Below are 21,707 nucleotides of genomic sequence, written 5' to 3'. Positions count from 1 at the left end.
AGATTGACATTGTAATGTAATCAATAATAGAAACATTAATCCACACCTCAATTCAGGCCTATTTCACACTGGCACTCCTGCGTTTACAACTATAGCAGCTAAGAATGTATGTACATATCACAAGCCGCTTGTCAGCTTTGAGGTGGAAAATGGGTGCCCCCATCATGTTTCCAAGGCCTTACTATCCCACCTGTGGGCCCAAGACCTGCATGGTTGATTTTGCCGGGTAGAGGAGAGGTTATATGTACTCCATTATCTTCAGTGGAGTGCAGGGGGAATATCAGGGGTCTAGTAGACCCCTGATGTCTCATTAAATTGAACCTGTTACTTTAGTATACTGTCACATAGGGGTTTGTGATAGCAAAAAAGTTTATGGGAAAAAAATGATAGGTACACCCAAGCACTGGTCTTCATTTTTTTTTTAGTTTTTTTCAGACCTAAATGTGATTGATCTGACATTCTTGGATGTAAACAGATGATTACACCCACCTGCCTATAGACATAACATGAGTCCAATAATAGCCAGGTGAAAAAAACTGACATGGATGTGACAGAAGTGACATTTGTGTTGTTCAGCTCAAATTCACCATGGCATCTGCTCACTGATCCCTTTGCTGATCAGGGCAGACATAGCCTGTGTAAAAAGGGATCTTAGATTCATGGACAAAGTTATATTATACTATTTAACTGGCTAATCTGTCAGTGTTTTCAACATAAAATAGTTAAGCAGAATCATTATATTAGAAGACATACACATATGATGAATTGTCTATAGCAGCCTTACACTCGGACATGCTTTTGAATTTCTTCTAAGCCGTATTCAGACACATTTTTAGTTAGTTGGTTTTAGTTTATTTTGAACATAGAAAAAAAAACATACAAAATAAAAGAAGTAACCGTTCAGTAGTAGACAATCACAAAACAACTCGTTATAAGAGAAGACAAAAAAGAACTAAAAAAAAATAATTTAGTTTACATATCTGAAAAGGAGTGGGAAGAAGTACAAACTTATCTAATCTCACCCCTTCTCCATAATTAATAATAAACTATTCAATGTCATTTTTTATTCCCATAGGTCAGAGGAGTGCAGAACGAACTGCACTCCTGTGATAGAAAAGCAGTTCTGGTACAAATGTGCCCTTCTTTACAACATCTTAGCATTCTATGATCAAATTACAATTCTTACACTTACCAGCTTGATTTTTGTTTGTCTGAAAGCTTATGTCCGTGAGAAAAATCTGTCTATTTTAGTTTCTCTTAGGTATCCTCTTGAGTTGGGTATTCTAATTTTCATATATTTAACAGAGATGCATCTAAAACCTCCGATCGTTCGGTTCTCACAGCTTCCCAAGCAGAGAGCTGCTGACTGTCATGCAGCAGCTCTCTGCTCTGCCCCCTCCTCGCTTACTGGAGTGCTGGGCTGTGGTTGGGATGGGATGGGGAGCGGACGGCTAAGGCTCTCAGCTGCTCACTGAGCCAGGTGACGGTCCAGGCGTGTGGGCAGATCCCGACTCTGGTGGTGATGACGCCCGAGCCTGGATCGACTCTGTGACGTCAGGAGAGAGCGGACTTCAGCCCACTCTCTGCTGAAAACAGGTCAGAGGAGTGCAGAACGAACTGCACTCCTGTGATCCATAAGAGAAGTACAGTAAACCCCCCTCCATTGCGGGGGTTACGTTCCGGACCCAGCCGCGAAAAGTGAAATTCCGCGAAATAGAAAAACCCTATTAAAATGCATTGTAGGCATGATTTTTTTACTGTCACTGTACGTGTAGAAGCATTTTAAGGTCTTTAAACACACTTTTAAAACAATAATAACTCATTTAAACACATAAAAGATACTTAGAGACAGAGCAAGAGCTATGAAAAACACAAAAATCTTTCATTTTTAATGATTTATATAGTAAAATAACATTACAAAAAAAAACGCGAATTACCGGGCCCGCAAAAACTGAACCGCGATGTAGCGGGGGATTACTGTAAAGCCAAAGCACATTTGGCTGTACTTCTCCTTTTAAGATACAAGTCTAACCAAAGTTTGAGATCTCATCTCTTTATTGTTCTTTTAAATACAATTTTTTTAAGTCTTTCTTGAATATAATCACTTGTGTTTCTGGTTTACTTCACCTCCTTCAGGCTGCTGTGATTGGAAAATATCCATATTCATTTTTTATGTTCTGTTATCATTTTGGTAACGTGTAAACATTGTTTTTGTGAGAACGTGGAAGTAAGCACTCTTAAGGTTTTTTTTTTTTTTTTAAGCCCTTGGAAAGACTACATTTCATTTATTTTTTTCTTGCCAATGTTTCTCTTTTCGAATAGCACGGAACTCAAGTGTAAAATAAGATTTGGGATCTATTTACCGCCTAAAGCCGAAACTTCCAAATGCCCGGTGGTATATTGGCTTTCAGGTATGTATTCAAGAGCTGTTTTCTCTTTTTGATTTGTAAAAAGCACTTCGGTAAACTGATGTTTAAATATTGGCATAGTTACATAGTTTATCAGGTTGAAAAAGGCACACGTCCATCTGTGCCTCTGGGCACACGTCCATCTGGGAAAATAGAAAACCTCCATATACTGAAACCTAAAATGCAGTTGATCCAGAGGAAGGCAAAAAACCCTGAAAAGCTTGATCTAATTTGCTGCTGCGGGGGAAGAAACATCTTCCTGATCCCGAGAAGGCAATCAGATATTCCCTGTATCAACAACCTCTGGTGTTATTATCTATGAATGTTAACGTCCAGTTATATTTTTTGCATTTAGGAATGCTTCTAGCTCTTTTTTTTTTTTAACCACTTCTGGACTGGAAGGATTTGCCTCCTAATGACCATTTTTTGCGATTCGGCACTGCGTTATTTTAATGGACAATTGCGCAGTCGTGCAACGCTGTACCTAAATAAAATCGATGCCCTTTTTTTCCCACAAATAGCGCTTTCTTTTGGTGGTATTTGATCACCTGTGTGATTTTTATTTTTTGCACTATAAACAAAAAAATAGCGACGTTTCTGAAAAAAAAAAATATATATTTTTTTTCACATTCTGCTATATAGCATTCCCAAAGAAAATGTAAAAATCGAATTTTTTCATCCTGTTAGGCCAATTTGTATTCTGCTACATATTTTTGGTAAAAAAAAAATCGCAATAAGAGTATTTTGATTGGTTTGCACAAAAGTTATCGCGTCTACAAACTAGGAGAAAGATTTACATAATTTTTTTTTTTTTTTTTACTAGTAATGGCGGCGATCAGGAATTTTTAGCAGGACTGCGACATTGCGGTGGACAGATCAGACACCTAACTGACATTTTTGACACTTTTGGGGGGACCAGTGACATTACTACAGTGATCAGTGCTAAATAATATGCACTGTTACTGTAATAATAACACTGGTAGGGAAGGGGTTAACCTAGGGGTGATCAAAGGGTTAAGTGTGAGCCTAGGGGAGTGTTTACTAACTGTATGGGGGATGGGCACGCACAGGAGAGGCAGCCTGCCGCAGTAAATGTGCAGCGGGTGGTCTTAACCGGTTGCCGACCGCCGCACGACTATATACTGCGGCGGTCAGCCCCAGCCAGGCAGAGTGACGTATGGGTACGTCAATGTAAAGACATTGAGGGTCCACCCACATCCAAGTAGTGTTGGAAAGTGCAGAAGATATTTAAATAATCCCCTTGGACAGAACAATCATTTACCCCTTGTAGTGCAGGATGGGGGGGCGATGGAAAGTAAGATTTTAGAATTCTCTTTAAAAGAGAAGTATGACAAAAGCTTTTTTGGCTATACTTCTCTTCTGGGTCACAGGAGTGCACTTGTGCTCTCCTGTGACCCAGAGTCAGCTATAGCTATTGCCCACTATCGGCTGACATACCAGAGCCGCTCCAGGCTCTGGACGGATCCTGTCCATATTGTCGGGATACACCCAGTTGCCTGATTGGCAGCTAGCTCAAGCTCTCGACATGCTATAGCGCATGTTCCAGTGAGTGCTAGAGGGGCAGAGTGGAGAGCAATGACTCACTCACTGCTCCCTGCTCTGAACTGAGTGATCATTGGTCATGTGATTGCTCAGTTCTTGGGCTTAGAGCCAACAATGAACAGCTGCAACATGGAGGTGAGTATGTATGTTTGTTTTTATATAGCCCAAAATCACCGTAAGGACTGCCCCATGGCAGATATACTGCTACAGGGCGCCCCCCACACAGAATCACGTGCGCCGCCGGTGTCCCGCTTCTGCTGTCATTACACACAGCAGGAATCGATCTGCGGATGCCGGGCACTGGATGTCTGCTGGCACTCGCTGATTGTCAGGCAGAGACACAGAACGGAGATCTGCCAATGTAAAAAAGGCTGATCTCTGTTCTGACAGGGGAGGTAGAATGGATTTTGTGTCTCTGCATAGAATTAAAACCTATCATTTCCCTGAGTAAAAGCAGCACACATAGTACAGTATAACACTGGCTAGGCACACAGTTAACCCTTTGATCGCCCTAGATATTTAACCCCTTCCCAGCCAGTGTCATTAGTACAGTGACAGTGCATATTTTTAGCACTGATCACTGTATTAGTGTCAGTTGTTTCCAAAAAGTGTCAATTAGTGTCCGACTGTCTGATGCAATATCGCAGTCCCCCTATAAGTCGCTGATCATTGCCATTACTAGTATAACCAAAAATAATAATTCCAGTGTATATACCATAGTTTGTAGACAATATACCCTTTGCGCAAAATCAATCATTATGCGCTTATTGGGATTTTCTACCAAAAACATGTAGCAGAATACATATTGACCTAAATTTATGAAGAAATTAGATTTTTCTATTTTTTTATTGGATATGTTTTGTAGCAGAAAGTAAAAAATATTGTTTTTTCAAAATTATTGGTCTTTAGTTTATAGCACAAAAAATAAAAAATGTTGTGGTGATCAATCCCACCAAAAGAAAGATCTATTTGTGTGGAAAAAATGATATAAATTTTTTTGGGTACAGCGTTGCATGACCATGCAATTGTCAGTTAAAGAACGTAGGGCCGTATCGCAAAAAAAGGTCAAGTGGTTAAAGGGTAACAGTCTATTAGGTACCAACTTATCACCAAATACATTTATTTATATCAGTGGGACAAATTGGTGTTGTGATTGGATTCTCTGCCGGTGTTCCGTGAAAAAACCATACCCGTGAGAAAACCATACCCTCGTCACTTCCGGAGGATATGGATTTCTCACGGCAGTGTGTTTAACGTTATACTTGCCGCCGTTACATTAAAACAGCTCCTCTGCACTATGAGTGATCTCCGCTCCTCTCCCTGTCACTTCCCTGATCTGGGGTAATAAATATAAAAGCGGATCACGGAGCCGACATTTACATCTCATACACCCGCCGCCGCTTTCATATTTATTAGCCCACATCAGGAAAGTTACAAGGATAGGAGCGGAGGTGTCTCATAGTGCAGCCGCGCTGTTTTATGTAACCGACGCAAGTTTAACATTACTTTCACTACCGTAATTATTTCATACCTTCTGAGCATGCGCACTTGCCATCTTCTCTGCCCTTCCATGATGTTTCCGGCTCTCTGAGCATGCCCACTCCTTCGCTGCTCAACTGTTTCTCACAGGAAGTGACGAGGGTATGGTTTCTCCACGGGGTATGGTTTTCTAACGTTACACCGGGATGTTTGCCTGTCGAAATAATTATCAATAGAGCTGTCCTTTTAATGCAAATTATATGATGCCATTATAAGATACCATTCCTCCTTTGTAGTACATGGTACTTGAAATATTGTATCATTATGTAGCATGTATTACCAGTTTAGGCCTGTACTTTTATATATTCCAAATATATAGAATTAACTGTGTCGTATGCTAGGTATTCATTTTCAAAATTTGATATCATTTACCATGGCTTTACTTCTGATTATTTTCAGGGTTAACATGTAATGAACAAAACTTCATCACCAAGGCTGCCTTTCATCAAGCTGCCTCTGAGTATGGGCTGATCATAGTGGCACCTGACACCAGCCCACGTAGGTTTTGTTTTTTTTTAAACCTTTTTTTAATGAATGTTCCTATAGAATCTGCTGTGCTGATTTGAGATGCCCATAATTATTTTGTGCTTATAAAGAATTACTGCACCAGAAAATATAGCTAAATAAAATGTGTCATTGTTTTCCTCAATGCTCATCTGGTATGACCATATTTGTTGTGCAAAATTGTGGTTATTCCCCTTCTCAAATAATTTGGTGTATATTGTTTATAAAAATGTTCATAGACATTAAAGCATTACTTCAGCCAAAACCTTTTTTTTTTTTTTTTTTTATATTTGGATAAAGTAGAGAAGGGTTAGAGTTTTGCAAAGTATGAAAAGTGTTCTATCTCCTAGGTGATTGGCACATTTCCTAGTTTTCAGCTTGCACATGGTTTCTTATCATTAGCTATGAAATGGTCAAAAAGATCAAATATTCTGTGCTCTGCTGAAGCTTTTTATATATGTACATACCCAGATCCGAGTGCTGGCTCGCTAGTGGTTTATTCTAAAAAAGTCGCCACACCAAAATAAAAGCAATTGTTGTAGGGGGGCACTCATGCAGGCTTGATCTCGAGCTGTGCTATGTGTGTCCATTGACACACACAGCTCAGTGCTCCCTTTTCACTGATTTGACAGCAACAGAAGCCAATGGTGCCTCTGAGCCAGTGAGGAGAGAGAGGGCATTTTTGCACACATAAAAATGTCATAAAACCCAACACTTGCTTCCTAATGACATAGTTATTGACATAGACCTTGATTACTAACATGCTGAATATTTATATTCGATACTACACAGCCAACTGATGTGTTTCTCTATATTTAAGGTGGCTGCAATATTGATGGAGAAGAAGAAAGTTGGGATTTTGGTACTGGTGCTGGCTTCTATGTTAATGCAACTGAAGAGCCATGGAAAACTAACTACAGAATGTATTCTTATGTAGTGGAAGAGGTAACCAGCCTGTTCATATCTCCCAGCTTCTGTTTTAGAAATGTAACTTATTTCTTACTTTAGAAAATAGTACAACTTTGTATAACCTGAGCCGAACTGCACTGCTCAGAAAAATGACAGGACTCTTTTAATTCACACTGTATTCGCACCGGACATATGTGAACAGGCACAATAGAAAGCAATGTTCTTTCACATGTCATGCGAATTGGTGCGGTTCAAAATGCATCCAAGTCGCATATGTGTGAACCTAGCCTTAACTGTAAACAGAAAGCATGATGTTTTGTTCATCTTGTCACCACGGGATGCCACAAAATGTCAGTTGATGCTTCTCAGTGTTAATTCAGTGACTGTAAGTGTTCTAATGCCTGCTAAATAACTAAATACATGCTGCTTTCCTTTTTTTTTTTTTTTATTATTTGCTCATGTGTTACACTGGAACCATCTGCTAATGTTCATACTCAATAAGCGAGTAGTACCACTGTGGCTTTCTTTGGTCGCTCTTTCAGGCTGTTTGTATGGTAATTTATTGTAGGTCAATATTGGTCAATATCAAATGCTTTTTGAAAGACAGATATCACAAATGAATTAATATACATTAAAAGTTTGGTTTAGTCATGAGATTTTTTTTCTTTTTTTTAGCTGCCACAACTCATAAATGGAAACTTTCCAACAGACCCAGACAGGATTTCTATTTTTGGACATTCTATGGGGGGCCATGGTGCTTTAATTTGCGCACTGAAGAACCCTGGGAAATACAAGGTATTTTGCTTTTTGTTGTTTTTTTGTCTCCTTTTTCATGTTTTCTTTTTCATCTAAAAAGAAAAATAAATGTACTCTTAAAGGGGAACTTCACCCAAAAGGAGAAGTTCCCCTTTAAGTTTCCCTCCACTCGTAGCGCAATTTGGCATATCATTTTTTTTTTTTTTTGGGGGGGTGGTATCTAGATTTGACAGCTACCTGCTCCCGCTTTTGCTTGGGTCATCTAAGCGATCTGAGCGGAAGTTCTCCTCTCCCCTCAGAGCCGCCAGGGCAGTGCTCCCTCTACCGCTGGTGGCCCCCCCTCTACCTGTGGTTCCCAGGCTCTCCCCCTCTCACGGAGACCACAACCGCCAGCTTCAGGAGGGAGGGCAATGTGAGACAGAGGCAAATCCATGCCTCTATCTCACATATAAACAATTAAACAGGAGCTGACAATGATTTTGCTGCTTCCAGTTTCATATCCACTATTTGTTGACCGGTACAGCCAGGGGCCACATCTAACCGAGCCCATCTGTGCTTGGTTAGATGGTGTGAACGGCAGGGTAAACATTGGGGTCTATTAGACACCTAATGTCTCCAAAAAGAGTACCTGTAATGTAATCTGCCCAAAGCTATCACATGGTGGTTCAGTAACTCTTTGTGATAGAAATTAAGTAAGAAAACTAAAAGAAAAAGTTTTAAAAAATACAATTATAAAAAATGTATTCAAAACATTTTTAAAAAATTGGTGAAACCCCCATTGCCCGACACACATACACAAATGCATGCCCAGGGTGCACACGCGTATGTAAACCGCGGTCTCCCTCAACATCAGAGTGGGAGCAATACCTCCAACACAATAGGGACGGAGCTAGCTTTCGGTAAGTGATCAGCAGCAGAAGAGAGCTCTGGTCAGGACCAGGTATCCTGTAGTCATCCTGAACAGCCAAGGGGCGAGATTTTGCCTGAAATAAAAAGGCTGCAGAGGGGCTGTGCCGGGTATGATCTGTGCTATGGTGAGGATCAGTCAGCCTGGGGGGAAATCCTTGGGTGTTCGCTTGGGGCTTCTAAGATGGCAGCGGCTGGGAGACTCAAGGAGAGGAGAATGGGGAGGCTGCCACAGTCTTCAGCTACTGCAGATGGAGACTCACAGGGTGTAAGGCCTTTGCCTAAAAGAGATCGCTCACTGAGAGGAGAGTCTCTGGACAGAGTGCATGCTGCAAGTGCCGGTGGGGGAGCAGGAGCCTTCTTTTAAACAGATCATGGCAGCCACACACCTCTGCCAGACTACCCTCACATAGCACATTGATGGTATCATTGTTGATCTGTCCTTTGTAAAGCAGGACATGCAGACAGTTAAAGTGTTACTAAACCCAGTAATATAAAAAATGTTCATCAGCCCCCCTCACTGCCCACAGTTTATAAATAATCTTTTTACATTAAAATACAGCAGCTATATACCTTGTTAGCTGATCTGTATACCGTGGTCACGTGATACTCTGCCCAAGCCCAGAGTGTTCATGTAGGAGGGGATTTCACTGCCTCTTGAAATCCTGTATAGCCTGTGTCCTCATGCTTTTATGGGAGGCAGATTATCCATCAATCAATATGTGACATCCCACATATTCATGGGCATGAAGGAGGAGGGAGGGACTGGGCTGTCATTTAGGATCTGTATACACGACCACATGTGTGATGTTAATACCATGTGACCTGCATAGCTCCGCTTTCTCTCCAGCAATAGAGACCAAACTAAGCATTTACAGCTGAACTACACTTACTGTGTCTTATCTGAATTTGCTCAGAGTGAACGTGCAGGAGGGGGGAGGATCTGTGCATACAGGATCACACAGCCTTTTTACACAATGCAGAGGAATAATCACTTAAGGTACAAAGTGGGTATAACAAGTATGCTATTCTGCATCTACAGACAGATTGTACTGTTGTGGGTTTAGTAAAATTTTTAAGAAACAGGCTGCAGAGGCTGAGCACAGAATCAGTAATTTAAAGAGCTCATGGTTAACTCATAACTAATGAGCTGTAAAAGTCAGCCATGGAGCTTTTTGGGCGCTGTAGTTTTCTCTTTAGTTCATTTATGGACACAGCTCCTGGTCTTCTTAACCATTGGGTTATACTGCCCCCTACAGGAGTAAGGCACTAGGCAGAAAAAAAGTCTGGCTATGCCTATGGGCAGTGCCAGGGGGTATACTCCCTCTCTCTGCTATAGGTACTCAGTTTTTTTTTTTCTGCCTAGTCAGGAGTAAGGACCTAGTTCCTTGCTGGGATTTCTGGTCCTGATAATTTTTTCTTTTTAGATCGAAATTTTTCCTCCCTGGATTTTCTCCTGTGAAATATATAATCAACTGCTGGACTGGGTGACGGGCTGGATAATCTAGATCCAGTGGTCACCCCAGTCTGGCCAATGAGCGCGCCCAGACCTCAGCTCCACGCTAGGGTGGTCGTGACATAGCCCCGCCGAATGGGGGCTGGCCTGCGAGTTAAACGCCCCGCGAGGTCGCATATGACCGGGTGTCGGTCTGAGTCGCGGCGTTCCTCCTGGTCGACAGCCTCCATTTCGATGACGAGGGGCTCTGTCTGGAGGAGCGGTGCCCGCCTTGTTCCTGGTATGGGGAGTAGCTGTCCCCCCCTCTCCCCCTGGAGGGTTCTGGGGTGGACGTGGGCCCCTCCTTGGGACGGTCGGACCTCCGGGTTCCCCTCCTTCCTGTCAAGCAACCCCCCTCATCTGTCCCCCCATTCTACTACCACCCCCCCCCCTCCACTTATGCTGGGGCTGTTTGGGTTGTCTGGTCCACTTCCTGGGGTGGGGGCAGGGTGCTGTGTTGGTGATGAGGGCGTGGGGGGGGGGTGCGCCACCGGCGACCAATCAGATGTGCGGGGGGGGGGGGGGTTACCTGGTGGGGACTCCTGCCAGGGCCCCCAGTTCTGCCTGGGCCTGTCCTTGAGGCCGAGGGATCACTCCTGGGTAAATACCAGACTCTAAATTGCATTTATGATCAAGATGAGAAAAGATTCTCATAGCATAAAACCGTATCATTTATTAAAACATAAATTGATTGCACTTACAAGATAAAATCAATTTTAAGTAAAGTAATCTTGTGGTGTCCACCGCCGCGGCATGCGTTCCAACCATAGGTAAATGGTGGTTGGAACGCACGCCGGGGCGGCGGACACCATGAGATTACTTTGCTTGAAATTGATTTTATCTTGTAAGTGCAATCGATTTGATGTTTTAATAAATGATACAGTTTTACGCTATGAGAATCTTTTCTCATCTTTATCATACATGCAATTGAGAGTCTGATATTGGAAAAGGAGGAGGGATACCCCTATTGATTACTATGTGAAAGGATACTGGTATATAGTTCACATCAAGTGAACCCAAGAGAGAGGAGGACTACATCCACTATCTGCTGTGCTTATATAGCACTAGATGCCCATTTTTACATTGTTGGTGAGAAGGGATACAAGAGTGGAGCACAGAGTGATTCACCTATCTTTCTATCAAACACTGGCACTTTGAAGCACAGAAGGACTTTTTATATATTTCTACATTTATGAATTCCAGCACTGTCACTTTTTAAAGACACAAGTACTATTTGCACTGAGCACTTTAATACATTTTTGTTAGATAATACTGCTTTATTTGTATGTATAGCACTTTAGAATTGTTTTTTTTTTAATTTATATATGAATATGTTTAATTTTGTATTTATATATTGTGCAATGTTGGAAAATCAATAAAAACTTATTAAACAAAAAAAAAAAAAAGAATTTAGCACAGATAATATAGTCTATTGTTATAGCAGTGCTGATACCCAATTTATTTATCTTTTGTCAGCATCCTACCTCTGTAATCAGCAGCAGCAACCTATATTATATTTTCGTTTTTATATATATTGAGAGATTACATTCAAGTGCGGGCACACACATATTTTGATCCCTCGTGGTGCTGCACGGGGTTGACATTTTGCTGTAGCCTTGTGTGCGCATTGCACGGCGGCCATGTTTGTGTAGTCCGGCAGCCATTTTGCAATGGTTTGACATTGAAAATAGCGGCGGCCATGACTGTGGATCCCTGTAGGCGGCTTTTGGTCGTGGGAGCCCTCCTCATCCCCTGGTGCTGACTCCTGGATCTTTTCAATTCCTGATCACCGCACGTGGAGTGCAGATTATCCTGGTGGCTGCTGGTGCCTGTTTCTGCTGGGTGGTGAGTCTGGTGGGGTCCTCTCCCTCTCTGCTGAGGATCGCTTGGTGCTTTGTGCCTGGCGACCGGGTGGTGCTGCCAGTGCGGTGGGGGTTGTCCCTTTGCAATGTTTTACACTTTTTGTGGGGTTTCCCTGGGGACTGATGGAGTATTTGGAACACATTTCCCCACTTGATCCCCCTCTCTGAGGCTGCGGGGTCCTCTGGGTCCTAACCATCCATGGATGCACTGATGGCGGTCCTGGAGTCCTTTGTGTCCCTGGCGAAGGTGGCTTTCAGGCGACAGAATAGCAAAAAGCGCCCCCCGCCTCATCAGATCCTGAATCTGATTCCGTCGCCACGGACATGGGTCACCCTGCTTACCATGTGCCTGAAATCCTCAGATAGTGAGGATGATTCCTCCAAGCCTGCAACCGTGCAAGAAAAGGCGCTGTTGGAAGCACTTATTGTATCTGTGCGTAAGACCTTAAAGATGAGGACGCAGGTGGAGCTGCGACGAAGTCGCAGGTTCCCTTTGGCACTCACAAACCATCCAGAGCGGTAAAGGTGTTACCTTTCCCCGCCTATTTTGACAGAATTGTCGCTAAAGAGTGGGGACAACCAAAGCGTCTCACTGGGGTCCCTAAGCAATTTGCTAGGCTATACCATTATGATGAGTCCCTTATTAAGAAGTGGTCTGTTCCACCCGTGGTGGACCCTCCGGTTTCCAGATTAAACAAGGAAACCTTGATTCAGGTTAAAGAGCCCCCGGCCTTTAAGGATCGGACTAACAGGAAGGCGGTGGCTGTGGCCCGCAATATTTACACTCTGGCTGTTTCGGCACTGAGACCAGTATTCACCATTGCCCTGGTGTCACAAACTCTGACTGAGTGGGCTAAGTTTTATGCGGTGACCTGGAGGGAGAACAACTCCCCCCTGCCTTTGCTGAGCTGGCGGATCAGCTGGTCCAGGGGCTGCAGTTTATCTGTGATACCTCTTTGGATGCGCTGCGGTGCGGTATATATATTTGGGGGCCCCTTCCCCTGTGTCACTTCGGTGTGTGTTTAGGGGTGCAGACGTGTGTGTGGCGGCCGCAGCGGGGAAAAACCGCGCGGTCCGCCATCTTTACTTTGGGTAAGCATGTTGGCTTCACTGTGGGCTGATTTACATGCTGTTTTGGCGCCATCCGGCGCCATCTTGCGTGTGCCAGAACGATCGTTCCATGCACATGTCGGCGGCCATTTTCCCAAAGTCTCCCATTCAGTTCTATGGGCAGCCATTTTCCCTGGGTCATTTGCAGCTTATAGTTCAGCCTCTCATGATCTCTCTTCCTTTTCCTCTGAAGCAGCGATCTATGTGGTAACACTCTGTGGGGCTCTGCAGACTGTCTCTTCCATAACCTTCTGTTTTGTCATTTCTGGCTCAGTTTTCTTCTCCTTTTGGGGGTCTTTGGTCACTGTACATATAGCGGTGGGCTGCGCACTCCGCAGCGGTTTTAAAGGGACAGTACCCTTTTCTTGCACTGTTATTTTTACCTTGAGCAATGGAATCTCAGGACAGCAAATTCCCTACAGATCTGGTGGGGGACCCCAGTCCTGCTGTGGCCCCTGTTATGCCTGATTTGGCTGCTGTAGTGGCGTCTTTAGTGTCCAAAATGGAGGTGCTGATGGCTGACCGGGAAATTTGGGAAGACCACCTTATGAACAGACCACTGAACCAAGACCACCAAGAAATGGCCCACAACCGAATGTACATTATGATAGAACGCCTACTCACAATCAATATCGGGTTGATACCTATAATAGGTTTTCCCCTCTCGACTATCACAATGAGGAACAATACGAATACAGAGAACCATTTACCAGAAGGGATTTTTTTCCGAGAGGGAACAGAGGCAGACCCCCAAGAAATTTTGGAGGCCCACAAAGGAATCCAAATTTTTGGGACAACCAGAGGAACTACTGGAGACCACCACCCCCGAGACGCGACCACCCAGGTGGAACACATGGAGGACACAGACCACAGAGGGGACGCAACATGAATTGGAGGAACAATGGAAGGAGACCCTACCAGGGGAGAGACTGGGAACTACCCACAACACAAGGAGGATACCATCCATACAGATCGCAACAGGAGAGAGATGGGGATCCACCCAGAACACAAGGAGGTTACCACCCATACAGGAGGGAACAGAACAATGGGTTCAGGGAACAAGAAAGAAATGCAAACCAAGAGGAAAACGAGGGGGGACAAAGAAAAAGAAGAAGACGTTTTTAGGAAAAGGAATTTTTAATCTCAGCACAGTCACTTTCGATGAGGATGAACTGAAACTCTTGGATCTTGGCCTCAAATATGCGCCTAACAAAAATTTGGACAAATTCGAGGCATACATAGATCTCCAAAAATATATCCGCAAGCTCAACATAAAAAATTTTTTTGCCCTTAAAGAGAAGAATACAAACACGAAAAATGAGGAATTTAAACACACAACTCTTAGAAACAAATCAACATTCAACCCCAAAAACCCCCAAAATGAAAACCTAGAGGTTTTCAAAAGAATGGTAGAACAAGAAATAAGAGATTTAAAGATACGGAACAGGAAAGAGGAGGAAACTTGGAACACCATCAAAAAACTGGAAAAGAGGAAGGGAATTGTGATAAGACCAGCGGATAAAGGAGGAGGTCTGGTTATATTGGATAAAAAGGAATATGAGGAAGAAATGGAAAGGCTCCTCAAGGAAGAAAACACATATAAAAAACTTAAAGGAGATCCAAAGAGAAAATTTGAGAAGGCTTTAGACACATATATAAAGAAAGGGAAGGAAGGGCATATTTTAAACAAAAAGGAGGCCCAATATTTGAAGTTGGAAGCAGCAAGAACCCCGGTTATATATTACCTCCCCAAAATACACAAAAATGAAACAAAGCCACCGGGACGTCCAATTGTAAGTGCAATAAACTCAGTCCACTCCAGATTAGGGGAATACCTGGATAAATTTATCCAACCACTAGTACCCCAGGGTAAATCATACCTCAGAGACAGCAAACAGCTGTTACACGAATTAGAACATCTCGAGGTAACGGATGATGACATCCTGGTTACAATTGATGTTAATTCTCTGTATACCAACATAATACAAAAGGATGGCTTAGATGCTGTAGAGTGGGCGCTGAGTAATTTTACCGATTTTAAACAGGCACAATTGCACTTTATTTTAGAGGGACTTGAAATGGCGATGGATTCGAATTACTTTTGGTACAAGGGACAATATTTTGTACAAACAAAGGGAGTAGCCATGGGGGCCAGATATGCCCCCAGTGTGGCCAATATTTTTATGCAAAAGTGGGAGGAGGAGCAAGTTTTTAGTGTAGATAGACCTTTTTTAAAATTTTATCGAAGATATATTGATGATATCATTTTAATATGGCGAGGTACCCCAGAATCATTACAAGTTTTCTTTGATGAGATTAGTGATAACGGATATGGAATTACATTCACGGGAAACTGGGACCTCAATAAAATCGCTTATCTAGATTTGGAGCTCTTTAAAAAGGATGGTAAGTTACAAAGTAAAACCTTCTTCAAAAAAACAGATAAGAATGGGTACATACCTACACGAAGTTGCCACCACCAACGATGGCTAGGCAATATACCCAAAGGCCAATTACTACGAATTAGGAGGAATTGTAGTGACATACAAGACTTCGACAATCAGGCCGATATATTAATAACCAGATTTTTAGAAAAGGGCTACAAGAAGAAGGAACTTGAACATATCAAACAGTTGGTCAGGAAAATGAAAAGAGAGGACTTAATCACAGAAAATAACAATAGAAAGAAAAACAACGGTAACAGCTTTGAGTATGCATTTATTACAGGCTTCAACAAACAACACAAAGATATGGAAAAAATTATCAGAAAACACTGGCCTATTCTCAGAGCAGATAAAACTCTCAAGCAATTTTTGCCCACAAGACCATCATTTATCTATCGCCGAGCTCCTACCCTAAGAGATAAAATTGTGCATAATGTAATCAATCCACCTAAAAAGATCCTATTACCCACAGCCATCAATGGTTTCTTCCGATGTCAGAAATGTCTCCCTTGTAGAAACAACAGGAAACAACAGAAAAAAATAAAAAGTTTTAAATCCAATGTCACGGGCACAGAGTATAAAATTAAAGACACCATCACATGTACGAGTACACATGTCACATATGTGGTGGAATGCCCTTGCAAATTGCAATATGTCGGAAAAGAACCACACGACCCCTCTTCGTAAGAATCAGAGAACACATAAAGAACATCAAAAAGGGGTTTGAAAAACACACTCTATCAAGACATTTTAAAGAGGTTCATGCACAGAATCCAACAGGAATGATTTTTTATGGAATCGATAAAATAAAAAACGATTGGAGAGGCAGCAACAAAAGAAGAATGGTATCAAAGAATGAAACTAAGTGGATTTTCTTAATGCGTTCTCTCCGTCCTGAGGGATTAAATGCCGACATTGATTTAAATTGTTTTATCACAGACACATAACTCATTTTTATTCCTTTTGGACTTTACCTCAAGAATTAACCTCTTTTGGTTTTGTTTTTTACATTTTGTTCTTGTTTTACTTCCCCTTTTTACTGACATTTTATGATATCCTTTATGTGCTATTTTTATATTTTTATATTTCTTGATATATATTTTTTACATATGTTTTTACATATGTTTTATATATGTATTTTTTAAGCCTGTTTCCACACGCCTTCTTTCTTTTTTTGATACGCATCTCTACTTTTTGGATATTTTTTAAATATTTCTTATGGATTTTACATCATTTGTGATGCGGATTTTTTCTAGCCTTCTCATCCGACATCCTCTCTTTTTTAGCCTCCTCATTTAACATCTGGGTAATATTAATATACCATCTTTTATGTTAAGGATCTTCTCCTATCTGATAAATGACTGTCTAGCGCCTCCTAAATGTTTTTAACCTTTTTGGAATTTTTTTAGCTTAAACATCAATTCTTCATTATTATCAAGATTACCATCTCTGAGGAGATATGGAAGTCAACGCATCAATTGATTTATTATCTTATTATCTTACATATGATATCCACTCCTATTTTTATTTTTATCTTTATGGAATTTTTTTTGACCTTCTCATCCAACATCACTCCACATTTTAAGCTTTTTAAGGAATAACTATTATATTTCCCCCATGGGTGGACTTCTGTTGTCACCTCAGAATGTAATTGGACACGTTATTTCCAAACAGTTGGATGTTTCTATTAACCTCAGTTCATGAGGATTTTTTAAACTTCCCTTCCCACACTTCATTATAGCCATAAATATTTCACGGGTGTATTTCTATACACATTTTTCATTTTCACTCCACTAATACTATTCATCTATTCCTTTCACTAATGTTTTATTTGGATATACTCACACGCTCATATATATCGACGCAAACACTAAATATTAATATTTTTTTCTTCAATATAATTTCTTGTGGTCAGATTATCACTAATGTTCCTTTGGGACCCTTATGTCTCACAAAACACTTTTTCCATCACTTCTATATTTTTTCCTTATTAAAAACATTTAAATAAATGTCTGATGCCCATTTTTAATTTTATTTATTTCTATTTTTTATCCCTCTTCTTACACACATTATTTTTACGGAATTTTTTTACACATATTCGTTCTTAATAAAAATTTTTGTTCTAATACCCTTGCAATTTAAAATTGATCCACTAGATGGCAGCATGATCTATTATGATGATCACTATAGCCTAGAGAGACATCCCATAATAAGCCTGTACACTCCACCGTTCTTCCATTATCGTACAATCACCCTCAGGTGTGTATCAGGGCGAATGATTGGCTGATGGGATGACTTTGGCTATTTCTGGACGATGAGGTCGACTGACGGGTACCGCTCCCCGTAGACGTCCTATGACGAAACGTACGTAGGGCGGAAACCCACGTCACTTCCGGTCCGCAGCTCGCCTAGGCTTGGAACGCAGGAGCTTCCTTGGCGCAGACTGCCAATATCTGAAGGGATCTGCTGCATCTACCCAAGCGTGAGTCGCTACTATCATATTGTATACCCGATCTACACTTATCACACTGAGTAGCTTTTCTCTTTTCTCCCTTTTGTACCCAGATGGGATCTTTTTGGGTCCGAGGGGACCGTCAGTAGACAGGTTTGAGGATCTCACCTACATCCTGTCTTTTGGCTCATATACTTAACATCTGTGGTCTTAGGGTAAGTGTGACACCTAGTGTTTAAATTGGAGAATTACATCCCAAAAGGTATACAATTAGTATCCTCACTGCTCCTTTGATTTAAGAACGATTTATAACCAATACATCCAGCGTTATTTTACCCAACATTACTTATTCAACAGTATTTATTCTACATTATTTACCTATTTAGTAATTGTATTAATCATTATTTATTCAGCAGCACCTATTGGAAATCACTATATTATTGATTCAATATACATCTTTTAACATACATTTTTACCACACTTCACATTTACTTTTTATTTATTTATTTATTTATTTATTGTCTTGGCCTAAATTTTATATATATCGACCCATGTACACAACTATCTATATGTCACTTTGCACGCACTAAGCACTTTTCTCCTCCTCACCCGCATCTTTGCACATGCGTTAGGTAGCGCCGTTTTCCAACTATTCACCCCCACACTATATTTGCAGCTTATAGTTCAGCCTCTCATGATCTCTCTTCCTTTTCCTCTGAAGCAGCGATCTATGTGGTAACACTCTGTGGGGCTCTGCAGACTGTCTCTTCCATAACCTTCTGTTTTGTCATTTCTGGCTCAGTTTTCTTCTCCTTTTGGGGGTCTTTGGTCACTGTACATATAGCGGTGGGCTGCGCACTCCGCAGCGGTTTTAAAGGGACAGTACCCTTTTCTTGCACTGTTATTTTTACCTTGAGCAATGGAATCTCAGGACAGCAAATTCCCTACAGATCTGGTGGGGGACCCCAGTCCTGCTGTGGCCCCTGTTATGCCTGATTTGGCTGCTGTAGTGGCGTCTTTAGTGTCCAAAATGGAGGTGCTGATGGCTGAACGTGCTGCTAGGAAGAGGCCCAGATTATCTCTCTCCTCTGATTCAGATGGTGATATGGCTGCTGCGGCGGGCGTGCCCTTTTCAGGGTCTCGCTCAACCTTAGACCCGCTGGGGTCTGAGGCGGAGTTGGAGGGGGTTGATGATTCTCCCCCGGGGACACCTGCAGAACGCGCAACTATGGATGAGTTGATTTCCTCTGTAAAGGAAACACTACATTTGGAGGATGAGCCCAGCCCTCCGGGCATTGTGTCCTCATTTGGGACTCACAGGACCCACAAGTCGGCGCAGGTTTTTCCGTGCCCCGCAGAGTTTCATTACACTGTTAATGAACTGTGGCACACTTTAAAAGTCCATTCATGGTACCTAGTCGGTTTAAGTTACTTTATCCCTTTGCACCGGCTACGGAATCGCGATGGTGTGTGCCTCCACAGGGGGATCACACTGTGGCCGTATTGAACAAGGCTACCTTGATTCCTACTGAGGAGACCCCGGTTTTTCGGGATCCCACGGACAGGAGGTTGGAGTCTCTGGCCCGCCATTCCTACACGGTGGCAGGTTCCTTGCTCAAACCTGTTTTCGCGTCCGTTCTGGTGTCCCAGGCGGTGGCTGATTGGACTAAGGTGCTTCGGCGCAACCTCGTGTCTGATTCTGTCCCACCTGCCAGGCTGGATATGGTGGATCAAATTCACCAAGGAGTCATGTATTTGTGTGATGCGGCCTTAAATGAGGCCCCTTTGGTAGCACGCCTATCTAGTGTTGCGGTGCTTAACCGTCGACTGATCTGGCTGAAGAGCTGGTCGGCTGACCAGACATCACGGAAAACAGTTGCTGATTTTCCCTATGCTGGTTCTCGCCTTTTTGGCGAGGCGTTGGATACCTTGGTAAAAGGCATCAGGGGGGGCAAGAGCACCATGCTGCCCCAGAACCCGAAGAACGGGTCCTTTCGTGGCAAGCGGGGTTCCGCCTCTCGACCCAATCAAGGGTCCGTTCATGCCTTTTGGAATCAAACCAAGGGCAAGCCCTTCAAGGGCCAAGGTAGCCAGAAGAAGCCCTGGACGGGCAAACAGAAGTCCGGCAGTGCCGATGCGGTGGGTCAATCCGCCTCTGCCTGAAGGGGCGCCCTCACCCGTTTCAGGGGTGGGGGGACGTTTGCGCGGTTTCCTCCAACCTTGGCTGCTCCGAATTCCGGACAGGTGGGTTCAGGAAATCATTCGATCAGGGTACAAGATCGAATTCCTTTCCCAGCCGGCGGACAGATTTTTCCCCTCAAATCTTCATTTGACTCCAGGGCGCCTGCAGGACCTGCATCAAGCGGTGCAGGACCTCCTTGCCCAGGGGGTGGTTGTCCCGGTGCCTCATCGGGACAGATTTTGGGGGTTTTATTCCAATCTGTTCACTGTGCCCAGAAAGGAGGGCAAGGTGCATCCTATTCTGGACCTGAAAGCACTGAACCGCTTTGTGCACGTTCGAAAGTTCCGTATGGAATCTCTCCGTTCGGTGGTGGCCTCCCTAAGTCCGGGGGAATTCCTGGCCTCTATAGACCTGAAGGATGCGTACCTACACATCCCCATTTTCGAGGGTCACCAGAGGTACCTTCGGTTCGCAATAGCGGAGGACCACTATCAGTTTGTAGCGTTACCTTTCGGTCTCCCTTCGGCTCCAAGGGTCTTTACCAAAGTGTTGGCGCCTGCTAAGGGCACAGGGCATTGCGGTCTTGGGATATCTGGACGATCTCCTTTTAAGATCGAGTGTCAGCCAGGACCTATTGCGCGATCTGTCCACCACGGTACAGACGCTTCAGGAGTTCGGATGGACCATCAACGTACAGAAGTCGACCTTGTCTCCTTCGGTTCGTCTTCCCTATCTGGGAATGGTTCTGGACTCTGCTCAAGCAAAGGTGTTCTTGCCGGAGGACAAGCTCCAGACTTTACAGGACGAGATCAGGTCCCTCAGAGACAGGCCGTCCTCGTCACTCAGGACCTGCATGCGGTCCCTGGGGTTGATGGTGTCAGCCTTCGAGGCGATACCTTTTGTTCAGTTCCACACATGGTCTCTTCCAGCGGAGATCCTGGCCAGGTGGGACAGACTACCTCAGTCCTTGGATCTGAGTGTCTCATTGAGTCGCCGGACCAGAATGGATCTTCTGTGGTGGCTCCGGTCCCCGGCTGTGTCGGAAGGGAAGTCCTTCCGTCCGCTGCTGTGGACGGTGATTACCACGGATGCCAGCCTGTCGGGCTGGGTTGGAGTCCTGGGCACCCTGTCTGCCCAGGGCACTTGGTCGGGGGAGGAATCCTCCCTTCCGATCAATGTATTGGAATTAAGAGCGATCAAACTCTGTCTCTTCCAGTGGTCGGATCGACTTCGTGGCCGTCCGGTTCGGGTACAGACGGACAATGCTACCACGGTGGCTTACATCAACCACCAAGGGGGCACCAGGAGTGCCCGGGCGGCCAGGGAGGTGACAGACATTCTGTCTTGGGCCGAGACTCATTTCCTGGCGATTTCAGCGGTTCACATTCCGGGTGTGGAGAATTGGCAGGCCGACTATCTGAGCCGCCAGACCTTGGACCAGGGGGAATGGTACCTACACCCGGAGGTCTTCCAAATGCTGTGTGCGAAGTGGGGATCCCCGGACGTGGATCTGTTCGCGTCTCGGCTAAACCACAAGGTGGAAAGGTTCGTGGCAAGAACGCGCGATCCTCTGGCAG

At 43.4% G+C, this 21,707-nt stretch overlaps 1 protein-coding gene across 1 annotated transcript in view; it reads left to right on the top strand.

Annotated features, from left to right (window-relative positions):
* The window catches only part of LOC309548180 (uncharacterized protein), a 161,282-nt gene that overhangs the window by 128,693 nt on the left and 10,882 nt on the right, over positions 1-21,707 (top strand). The window contains exons 9-12 of the mRNA XM_082248136.1: positions 2,323-2,411; positions 5,910-6,008; positions 6,835-6,959; positions 7,599-7,718. Coding sequence (XP_082104262.1) covers positions 2,323-2,411; positions 5,910-6,008; positions 6,835-6,959; positions 7,599-7,718 — 433 coding nt within the window. The remainder of the gene's footprint in view (positions 1-2,322; positions 2,412-5,909; positions 6,009-6,834; positions 6,960-7,598; positions 7,719-21,707) is intronic.

This window comes from Pelophylax lessonae, assembly GCF_965119305.1.
Source record: "Pelophylax lessonae genome assembly, chromosome: 2".
NCBI classification, from domain to species: Eukaryota; Metazoa; Chordata; class Amphibia; order Anura; family Ranidae; genus Pelophylax; species Pelophylax lessonae.
This window is presented reverse-complemented; position numbering and strand designations above follow the sequence as displayed.